At 36.6% G+C, this 11,179-nt stretch overlaps 3 protein-coding genes and 1 pseudogene across 6 annotated transcripts; 1 reads left to right on the plus strand and 3 right to left on the minus strand.

Moving 5' to 3' along the window:
* Positions 1 to 1,798: 1,798 nt before the first annotated feature.
* LOC108826503 (putative pectinesterase/pectinesterase inhibitor 28) lies at positions 1,799 to 4,796 on the plus strand. The gene is made up of 3 exons (XM_018599876.2): positions 1,799 to 2,383; positions 2,521 to 3,070; positions 3,395 to 4,796. The coding sequence occupies exons 1-3, from the start codon at positions 1,934 to 1,936 to the stop codon at positions 4,672 to 4,674; spliced, it is 2,280 nt and encodes a 759-aa protein (XP_018455378.2). The 5' UTR covers positions 1,799 to 1,933; the 3' UTR covers positions 4,675 to 4,796.
* A 589-nt stretch (positions 4,797 to 5,385) lies between these two features.
* LOC130501009 (60S ribosomal protein L18-2-like) lies at positions 5,386 to 6,605 on the minus strand. The gene is made up of 5 exons (XM_056995919.1): positions 6,547 to 6,605; positions 6,287 to 6,376; positions 6,072 to 6,200; positions 5,793 to 5,975; positions 5,386 to 5,706 (listed from the first exon to the last, which is right to left on the minus strand). The coding sequence occupies exons 1-5, from the start codon at positions 6,547 to 6,549 to the stop codon at positions 5,548 to 5,550; spliced, it is 564 nt and encodes a 187-aa protein (XP_056851899.1). The 5' UTR covers positions 6,550 to 6,605; the 3' UTR covers positions 5,386 to 5,547.
* A 777-nt stretch (positions 6,606 to 7,382) lies between these two features.
* Positions 7,383 to 9,277, minus strand: LOC108827426 (folate-binding protein 1). Of its 4 annotated transcripts, none has more exons than XM_018600820.2 (4): positions 9,048 to 9,277; positions 8,181 to 8,554; positions 7,771 to 8,093; positions 7,383 to 7,668 (listed from the first exon to the last, which is right to left on the minus strand). In XM_018600820.2, exons 1-4 carry the CDS (start codon positions 9,127 to 9,129, stop codon positions 7,656 to 7,658), a joined length of 792 nt encoding a protein of 263 aa, XP_018456322.1. In that variant the 5' UTR covers positions 9,130 to 9,277; the 3' UTR covers positions 7,383 to 7,655. The 4 variants fall into 4 exon arrangements, with proteins under 4 accessions (XP_018456322.1, XP_018456319.1, XP_018456323.1 ...); XM_018600817.2 differs by having other exon boundaries at positions 7,383 to 7,690; XM_018600821.2 differs by having other exon boundaries at positions 7,383 to 7,690; positions 8,181 to 8,570; positions 9,044 to 9,130.
* Positions 9,278 to 9,360: 83 nt separating this feature from the next.
* Positions 9,361 to 11,135, minus strand: LOC130501005 (uncharacterized; annotated as a pseudogene).
* Positions 11,136 to 11,179: the final 44 nt, after the last annotated feature.

Genomic DNA, 11,179 nt, shown 5'->3' on the forward strand with positions numbered 1-11,179 from the left:
GAGTCACTCATGTTGTGAGTATATTGAGTTACATATATTCTTTCAAATTCAAACCGAAGTATAATTATTTTATTATATTTAAGTTAAATCAAATTAATTTTATTTATCGTTTAAAAGTGCATGTATTTTATAATATTTATCAGATTATATATTGATTGTTAAAAATATTAGAAAATAAGCGATGATCAATTGGAAATTACAACATAAGTAATTGATACATTTTTATTATGGTTATATTAATTTCCACAAAAATTAAAACATAAAATTCAAATGAAAATTTAATATTAAGAGACAAATAATTTTTATAATGATGAAATATAATATTTCTACCTCGTTAAAGTATGTAGTGTTATGTTATTTAAAAGATTTTGTAATTATTTGATCAAAAATGTTTATTGTTAAAATTTATTTGGTTTTTAATATCACTTAAAAATAATCAGTAAAAAGTATTGTGATTTTATTTGAGAAATCATATTGAATAAGTAAAATAAATTTATAGATATTTTTGCTGTGATTGAAATATATTATAGTCAAATATACAAAACAATAGAACATTTCAATACTAATTATAAACGATTTTAGTCATTTAAACATACATCAATTTATGTTACTTAATTATTTTATTTAATCATCTAAGAAAAAGATAGATATATAAAAAAACATTTATATTACTTTGAAAATATATTTTTGTATTGTTTAAAGTTATGTCTTAAAAGAAATAATATTTATTTTTATAATATCAAGATTATCTGTAAATTTTTTTTATGGAATCACATTCTATACAAATATAATTTTTTTATCTAAGAAAATAGTTTATTACTTCAAAAGTATGTTTATGTTATTTAAAATATTTCTAAATGAAATATTACTATTTTGTTAACTTTCCTTTTCTAATAAAATCATATTATATTTACATATATTTTCGCTTTTAAATTCATTTTCTAACTTTATAAATGTTTCATTTTTATTATATATGTCATTTACAAAATTTTAAAAAGAAAACTAAATAAAACATCAATAATAATATTTGAATGTAATATTTTTAATTCATTAAGGGTGTCAGTATAACCAACCATCGTGAAAATAAACATGAGCGTTACAAATAGGAAATTAACTTCTCAAATATTATAGAGATGTACCAAAATTTTGAAACGAAACACACAAAAATCAGCAGCAAACGTTTCCAGTAAGCAACCAAAAGTTTAGTTAATATTATGTCCAAAAATATCTAGCAAAACAATAGTCTTCAAACCCTAAATTATGGTTTAACCAACACTTTTTGCAAATGATCTAGACGAATATCTAGGTAAGAACATTCATAAATTAGAACAGAAGTGGACTTGAAATCTGTACCCTACCATGTGTTGTAGAATTGTTATATTTCTCAAATCTAGATATTAATATTCCTCAATCTATATATGTACTTAGGGCATGTAACACGCATATATACCCATTTAAGATCAATAAGAACTACAAGAGATTGCATTCTTTCTCTTAAAAATATTTTAAAACAATTTTCTTAAGAGATTGCATTCTTTCTCTTATCCAAGGCATTACATTGCCCACCGATAAATAACGGGAAAAGTCTAGTTAGTAATTTTATTTCGATTATACCTTAAATTGAGATTACAAATGTATTTATTAATTATCCATGTTTAGTAGTAACTCATAGAGAGAAAATCAAAGGCCAAAACCAAACCACATCCCTAACTTGTCTCTGTCTCTCACGATCTTAAGCATAACGATTTTCCCGCCAAACCTCATAAAACATAGCAAGCAAAACTATGAACCTCTTTATCTGTCGTAAAACAAAACTATCATTGTAAAATATTTTCAAAATTATGCAAAATAAACACTCCTAAGGAGGCTACGTAAGCTTCGCAAAAGGAGTCTATATAAAACAACAAAAAATAAAAATAAAAAACAATAAAAAATGGCTTTCGGATCATACGACGACGACGATTCTAAGAGGAAGAGGAGGTACGTTGTTATCTCCATCTCCTCCGTTCTTCTTGTTTCTATGGTTGTCGCCGTTACCATCGGCGTTAGCGTCAATAACGATAGCGGAACTAAAGAAGAGATCACGGCTTCCGTTAAAGCCATCAAAGATGTCTGCGCGCCAACCGATTACAAGAAGACTTGTGAAGATACTCTAAGGAAAGATGCAAAGGACACATCGGACCCGTTGGAGCTTGTGAGGACAGCGTTTAACGCAACGATGAAACACATAAGTAACGTGGCAAAGAAGTCACTTACTATGATTGAGCTACAAAAGGATCCAAGGACGAAGATGGCTTTGGATCAATGCACGGAGCTAATGGATTATGCAATCGGCGAGCTTAGTAAATCTTTTGACGAGTTGGGAAGGTTCGAGCTGCACAAGGTTCTTAAAATCCAGACTTGTTATGGACTTCTAAATTAAAACTAATTGACGATAAATAGATTTATCCGATCTTTTTTATATATTAGTTAATTATTATTCTAACTATCAGTGTGTGACTTAATTCATTTAATAACAAGGTTGACGACGCATTGATCAAGCTAAAGGTTTGGCTCAGCGCGACGATTAGTCATGAGCAAACTTGTCTCGATGGGTTTCAAGGGACACAAGGAGATGCCGGCGAGACGATGAAGAAAGCATTGAAAACTGCGGTCCAGTTAACACATAACGGGCTTGCGATGGTCAGCGAGATGTTGAATTACTTGGGACAAATGGATTTGCCGGAGATGAATAGTCGCCGGCTGCTGTCTCAAGAGTTTCCTTCGTGGGTGGATGGGCGTGTGCGTAGGCTCTTGAACGCTCCATTGTCCGAGGTCAAACCAGATATGGTCGTGGCTCAAGACGGAAGCGGTCAGTACAAGACGATCAACGAGGCATTGAAAAATGTACCGAAGAAGAATAATGCGACCTTCGTGGTTCATATTAAGAGCGGAATCTATAAAGAATTTGTTCAGGTGAATCGGACCATGCCTAATCTGGTTTTTATCGGTGATGGCCCCGACAAAACCGTCATTTCCGGCAACAAAAGTTTCAAGGACGGTATTACCACGTACCGTACAGCTACCGTTGGTAATGACTCTCATGTTATATTTTATCCGTCTTTATAGCATATCTAAGTGGAGCAGTCTAATATAGTCTAGACATTTTTTAAAAATACATTATACATGTATATATTAAAACCTAAAACTTTATTTTATCATATTTTTAAATTTAGGTTATAGATTGATTATTAGGTTTGAAACTACATCATCACTTTTAAAAATATATTACCGTTAATATATTTTTTTAACATGGTCTAAAAATAATTTGAAAGGGCACACTCTGTTTACCTTTTGTTATTTCTCTAATTACAAAAGAATGTATATGACAAAATGAACCTTGTACTTATTGCAGCAATCGTAGGAGACAATTTCATTGCCAAGAACATGGGATTCGAGAACACAGCCGGGGCTTTAAACTATCAAGCGGTTGCCGTTAGGGTTCTATCAGACCAATCCATATTCCACAACTGTAGGTTTGACGGTTACCAAGACACTCTCTACGCACATTCGCACCGTCAGTTCTACCGGGACTGTACGATAACAGGCACCATAGATTTCCTCTTTGGAGACGCAGCCGCCGTGTTCCAGAACTGTACATTACTGGTGAGGAAGCCACTCGCGAACCAGGCATGTCCTATTACCGCCCACGGACGTAAAGATCCGAGGGAGCCCACAGGGTTCGTGCTCCAAGGGTGTACTATTGCTGGTGAAGCAGATTACTTGGCGGTCAAGGAAACTAGCAAAGCTTATCTCGGAAGACCGTGGAAAGAGTATTCAAAAACTATCATCATGGAGACGTTTATACCGGACTTTATCCCGGGTGAAGGATGGTCGGCGTGGCAAGGAGATTTTGGCCTCGCCACACTCTTTTATTCGGAGGTGAGGAACACTGGACCGGGTGCAGGTGTGGCTAACCGGGTTACTTGGGCGGGAATCAAGAAGTTGAGTGAAGAAGAGATTGTTGAGTACACTCCAGCTAAGTATATACAAGGTGACGAATGGATTCCTGGTAAAGGTGTTCCTTACACACCCGGGTTTTTTGGTGGAAACGGTTCAGCAACTGGTGCCGGTTCCTCCAGTTCTACAACTACCGGTTCAAGCGAACCGGGCTCGACAAATTCTACAGAACCCGGTTCCAGTTCGACCACAACAGGGTCAGATTCTCCAGCGGCTTCCCCAGGAGCCTCGGCCGTCACTGAAACCAGTGGCTTAGGGTCACCTTCAGCTTCACCGTCAGCTACTCCTTTGGCTTCACCATCAGCTTCTCCATCAGCTTCTCCATCAGCTACTCCTTCAGATACTTCTTCAGGTTCTCCATCAGCTTCAACGTCAGCTTCTCCATCAGCTTCTCCATCAGCCTCACCATCAGCTACTCCTTCAGATACTTCTTCAGGTTCTCCTTCGGCCTCACCATCAGCTACTCCTTCAGATACTTCTTCAGCTTCTCCTTCAGCCTCACCATCAGCTGCTACTTCAGAGACTTCTTCAGGTTCTCCTTCAGCTTCACCATCAGCTTCTCCATCAACTACTTCTTCCGCTACTCCATCAGCTTCTCCATCGGCTACTCCTTCAGCTTCTTCATCGGCCTCCCCTTCGGTTTCACCTTCTGCTTCTCCGGAAAGCTCTGTTTAAGATTGTGTCTAACTAGAGGTCGTGTGTATGTATCTGTGCTTTTTACTCAAGAAAATGACAAAATCCTTGAGGATTTTGTAAATGAGTATATGATTAGCTTTTTGTAAATTCATGTTAATATCTTCCGGTATATATGTTACTAATTTATTGAAAATCAATTAGTAAATCTTGATCTATATGTTACTAATTTAGTAAAAAATGAAATCCTAGAGACAAGACTTTTCACAAGAAGCATGAGAAGCCAAAGAGGGGTTTACTTGTTCACTCATATTCATAATCATGTGATGAAAGTTCTTGATCATATAAGTTCTTGAATCAGTCAAGACTATTATCCTTTTGGGTTGTTTGATCATATAAGTTCTTGAATGCTAGTTTCGACTAGTTTTTTTCTTGTAACAACAAAAATGTAAGACGCTCTTTGATCAGATTTCTAGTTTGCGGACCAATCTATGTGCATGTTGAATTTGTTTTTCTGTCTCTATTATATTGATTGGTGTTCACAACTTTTGCGTTCTCGTACATTGTTCGTCTTAGAAACCAATTCCAGTACTTAACTTTCGAACCAATTCCTGTTACCAAGGAGTTGGGGCTAAAATGTTGCATACACTTGTTGTGAGAAAAATTAGTGTTCTAAATTGAAAAGTTTCATGCTGATCATTTCAGCAGTACCCTCATTTTCAGCCTCTAATTTTTATATCAAGAATATTGGCGAAAGCAAAACATTCAATTGTCGATTAGAACAGAAAGACAGAAAACTCAAAACAATGTCTGCAAAAGGCAAAGAGTAACAAAAGTGGTCTACAAAAACTTGGATTCTGAAAGCAGCAACCATATAAAGAAACAACAAACTCGAAAACAGTTTTGAGGACTTTCTTAGACCTTGAAACCACGACTCTTTCGCTTTCCTCTAGCTTTCTCAAACTTCCTTCCCTTAGACCTAACATAAGGCTTGGAGTGGCTGTGTGGCACACCAGGAGCTGGACCAAAGTGCTTCACTGCCTCACGAGAGTTCTTCGGTCCTCTAAGAAGAACCTGTCACACAACACACAAACAACACATCTAAGTTATACACATGCTAAAAACTTCAAAAGAAGAATTTTTCAAATTATAAAACTAACCGTGTTCTGTCCCAATGGAGCAACGAGAGCTAGCTGGTCAAAGGTCAAGCACTCTCCACCAGCTTTCTCAATCCTAGCCCTAGCTCGCTCCGTAAACCTCAAGGCAGTAACCTTCATTGCAGGAATCTCATGCACTCTCAGATCATCAGTGATTGTCCCAACCAACACAGCAACCTTACCATCCTAAAGTAAGATAAAAGTACAAACAATCCAGAGAAATTAAATCTAATTAATTCCTAACATAATAAGATAATAGAGTGAGTCTCAAGGAAACAAAACCTTGCCGTTCATGAACTCAACGAGCTTGGAGAGTGAAAGAGGAGCCTTGTTGACTTTGCTCATGAAAAGCCTCTTGAGGATCACAGCATCGAACTTGCTTCCGGTTCTCCTTACCAAGAACCGGTACAGCTGCCAAGATAAACCAATGTGCCATACGGTTCAGACAACGAATCATAAAGATTCAGACAACTAGTTAATAGAGATTTTAACAATACCTTAACGAGAAGCTTGAGGTAGACATCATCGGACTTTGGAGCTGTCCTTTTGGTCTTCTTGCTCTTACCTCCGGCGATAAGATCGATACCCTACAACAACAACAACAACGACAATCTCACTAATGAGCTATCAAGCAAATCAATACGATAATGATAATTACAGAACAATACACTTCAAATCTACATATCTAAAAGAAACTCTATGGAGTAAAATGAGAAAAGAAACGAAGATTGGAGAGTGGAGATCAGTGAGTACATACCATGGCGTCTGTTACGGAGGAAAACGGAGTCTTAGGCTAGGGTTTTTATCAATTTATAGGAGGAAGCTCGTTCGCATTTTAGGTTTGATGACTTCATCTCCGCTTTTGGGCTGGATCTTTGGGCCCAATTCATAAGGCCTTTTGTAAAATATATTATCTTTTTATGTCTCAAAGGCGTAGTGTATATGTGTTGGACTTGCTTGCTATTGCTAAAACATGACTTTGGATTGTAATTTTTGGACAATTGCCGTCAATGAAAATTATCGGATTATCGAGCAACTAGTGGGGGTTTTTCTTTCATTACACACGCAATGCCATTTTATATTTGTTAACACATTTACTTATAAGTCAATCAAATGTTAGACAAGAAATTTCATATGAGTATTTCCACTTTGTATAAGTTATTTGATATATTTATATACATTCCTCTGCATTTGATCAGATATGCAGACCATTTTTCTCTATAAACTTATAACTTTTCTTTCCGTGGTAGTAGAGCTGTTCACATTGTATTTCATGAAGCTGTTCTAGTTTTTTGTTTACGAATGCAAGTCAATTTAGCTTTTACCATACATCCGCGCTCGGTGAGAATGAGCAACAGACAACAGTGATGCTATGGGCTTAGGCAGAGCCGGTCCTAGAACATATAACGCTGGTGCATTATTGAGTGTGGACGAGTCTCTTGTTTGCTCTTTCGAGATTATGAAACCAGCCCCAGCTTCTTGCATTGGTCACCCTCTCAAGAAGGTTCGTTTCTGCCAAGACCATAGTTCTTCAGCCAAAACTTGAAATCTTTTGAAGTTAGAGTTAAGTGCGTCTCGTTCTTTTTCTTGATGTACAAACAACCCTTTTGCATATCATCAGGGTACCACATTTCATATACACTAGCATTTGGCAAAACTTTACTTGAGACAAGCCTCTACAGAGTAAAGGTTCGACTTCAAGAACAGTTAGTTCATGGCTTTTGCAACTAAACATCTTTCCATACGCTTGTTCATTGGTAAAGAAAAAAAGAAATCAACTTTGAACTACTCTTCTATTTAAAGCTGCACTGTATGAATCCCCGTTTACATCCCCTCCCAATCGTCTAGCAGCTCTCTGGATCGCAGCTAGCCTCTGCTTCTGCATACGGTTATTCCATTGCCTGTAGCCAGCTAAAATAAGTCTTAGTACGACGAGGTGTTACTTTAGAGGCTTATTTAGAAGAGAGAGAAAAGGCCAAACCTGCTCAAGAACATTCCTGCAACAAGAAACGACACCCCCATAGAAACCTTCTGAATCGTTGTCATTACACGCACCCATTGCAGAAGATCTTTAAAACATGACAAAGTCTCAGTCTTGAAAGAGGTCTTCTTTTTCGAGTCTCTTGACCATGATTCCACCACAGATTCTAGACTTGCTTTGCTTCCGTAACACGTTTCTTCTCTAGAATCTTCATCTTTTTGAACGGAGAAACCAGCTGCTTCACAGAATGATGTGCCATTAGACTCCCAATATGAAGCCTTAACGCAGAGAATCTCGTCGTTTACACCACAGGGACCAATCGTCTAATCACATATGGAAACCATTAGATCCTTTACAAACCCCCCACAGAAAACAAAAAAGCCCATCTGTTTTGTTTTTATCACTCTTACCTGTGTAAGTGCATTACTAGCGAAGTATGCGTCTTTACAAGCTTCAAATACTCTGTCACAAAAAGAGGAGCAGATGCGAGGAGGACCCGGTTGAATACCGACGTTCGGGTTACAGATTGAACACTCCAATAACTCGAACAAATGCAGACAATCTTGACTAGCTTCTCCATAAGTAGCCAAGTTTCTGACAGCTACGAAAGCTGGGGTTGTCTGAGCGGGGGAGCAACATGTCCTTTTACGGAACACACGGCACATCGTTAGATCCTTGGATCCTCTACCAACAGAGTTAGGAGGCTTTCCTGCTGATTCGTATGGTGGAAACCTTCCTCCTTTAGAAACACATACTCCTCCCGGATCCGGTTTCACTGCACCACCTGAAAACACAACATTCTTGAGCAAGTTACAACTCCCAAAAACAGAGCATTTTCACTCAAATTGAACAGCTTTGATAAGTTTTAAATGCAAAGACTTCCGCTTTCATCAAAAAGACCAATCACATAACGAACACTGAACCTATACATAGAACAACAACAAGTCTGAGAAACAATTAACAAAACGCAAAACTCAGTTTCCAATCAAGATATTTAAAAACAGAGCATTTTCACTCAAATTGAACAGCTTTGGTAAGTTCATAATTGCAAAGACTTGCACTTTCATGATATCCTACATGAACAGCAGCAACAAGCTGAGGAACAGAACGCAAAACTCAATTTGGATTGGATCAGACGAGTCAAGACTGATCCGAAAGACAAAAAGATTGAGACTTTGAGTGATGGAATCCGAAATCTACAATATCCATTTTCTGAAACCTAACAAAAAGATCAAATGTAAATGTGAATCACAAAACCCTAAGGTTTGGAGACTAACCGGAGGAGAATGAGATCAGGAGATGAAGAAACAGGATCGGATTCTGAATGAGAAGCACCTTCTTCGTTGAACATCTTCCCATATTCTCTTGATTGATCTAAGCTCGAAGTAAAAGTTCAGATAGAATACGAAACAGACAAGAGTATGTACTTGTGACTTGAAAGTTCTAACAAGTCTGGTCCGCGAGGAAGACACAAATGGGTCGACCCGAATACCGGATTGTATAGACTGGGTCTACTTTGGTTTTAGAATATAATCTCTTTATTGCTTTGTTTACTCTTTTATCATTTCAATAGTCTCTAAGCCTATAACATGAACTAAAGCGTCTTTGTGGCACCAATCTAATCTCAATCTGTCTGAAACGACAATGTTCTGAAATAACAACATGAACTTGGTTTGGTTATATGGATTCTCAAAGTAACTTGACGCCAGCTTCCCTCACAGAATCAATCACAGCCTTGACTTTACCATGATACCTCTGCTCCTTCTTCATGTGAATAGCAACAGTTGGGGTATCTTTGATCAAGAGTCTTTCCTCACGGATTTTCCCAATCTTCGAAGCAGCAGCCACGTCGCGTGTGACCTCCATTGTCTCCCTCAATGCTTTCTCATGTGAGCTGGCAGAGCAAGCCACTGTGGGCCGTTGGTGAGTGGATGACTTAGGCGTGGACAAACTTGTTCGTGAAGTGCATCTTCAGGACGTAAGGTTTGAGGTTATCAAAGAGACGAGGTGGTCTCACAGTCACTGCCGGTGGAATCACCATCTTTGTCTCTCTGTCTCTCTTACTCAAAAGTCTGCAATGAGAAACAAAGTGTAAACCCTTACAAAAGAGAGAATTAAATAACACATTTAGATGAGTTTAACAGAAACTCTTTCACTTTCACTTTCACCTATCATCAACATATCCTGAGACCAAATGATGTAAGCAAACTCTAATATAATGTTGATATCACATTATATCATCAGACGTATAAATCATATTAGAACAAAGACTTATGTGTGATATTGACCTCCTAGATTTTAACTGCGTGGTGAATTAAAAAAAAAACAAGAAGAATCAACATCATACTGACATACAATTCTCCAGCATTTAACTTCATTCAGACATTTCATCAAACAGGTGGTGGGTAACAATATGCTCCAGTAAAGGTTGAATCTAGATGGCATATTCCTAAAACTAATCTTATCCAGAGCTGCTAGGAATGCATCCAACGTTTTACATATTCAATCCAGAGTGAACGTACCTGGATAATAGAAAGCGACGGAGTCCGGCGAAGAAAGTGAGTGATTGATAGAAATGCCGACGAGGAAGACGACAGGTGAAAAACTTTTGGACGAGATATTGGGCTTTGTTTAAACTAAACAAGGAGCCCATTATCAGCCCATAAAAAACTATAATTGTTTTGGGAAGTGGGTCCATTAATTCTCTCGAGTTCGAGTGTGGGCTCATCTAAGTAAGAGTATTTTAAAAAAAAAAATCAAGTAATCTGAATATTTAAAAAATTATTCTATAGCGGCCTCAATAAACTTGATTTTGGTTTACTTTTGGCTCGCTTCGAGTCAGTCTTTTGTAATCTATCTTATTAAATCAGAAACATTGGGTTGGACCCAAACTTTTTTTGTAAGTTTTAAATTAAATTTACCATTCAACTATATAGTTAATTCTACCAATCTTTTTTAATATTCTCTCCCTTATTAATATATTTAGACCTCCTCCCCATTACATTCCTAAATTACTAGATCCTATTGAATCACCTACCGATTTCATTCAATGACAAAGACACCTAAAATAATTAATTTCGCCTTCTTTATCAAATCGTATATCATTTTAGAATTTTTTTTTTTAGAAACTTACCTTTGTGTTCACACTATCCAAACAATTGATAAGTAAACAAATTTCGCGCTCGATGTCATGAGATCCCATACCATTTCAAAAATACGTACTTATTGTTTTCTTAAGATAATTTAAAAGATTAAGTTACTTATTTTTTGTAACAATTTGGTGTTACGCATATAATAAAATAAAATAAAATTAATATTAATAAGTATTTAAATATTTAATAAAAACAATGAAATTAAATTTTAAATATAGAAATAACATCAAATTAGATTTTATATTGATCATACATCA

The sequence above is a fragment of the Raphanus sativus genome, unplaced genomic scaffold, assembly GCF_000801105.2.
Source record: "Raphanus sativus cultivar WK10039 unplaced genomic scaffold, ASM80110v3 Scaffold0080, whole genome shotgun sequence".
Lineage (NCBI taxonomy): Eukaryota > Viridiplantae > Streptophyta > Magnoliopsida > Brassicales > Brassicaceae > Raphanus > Raphanus sativus.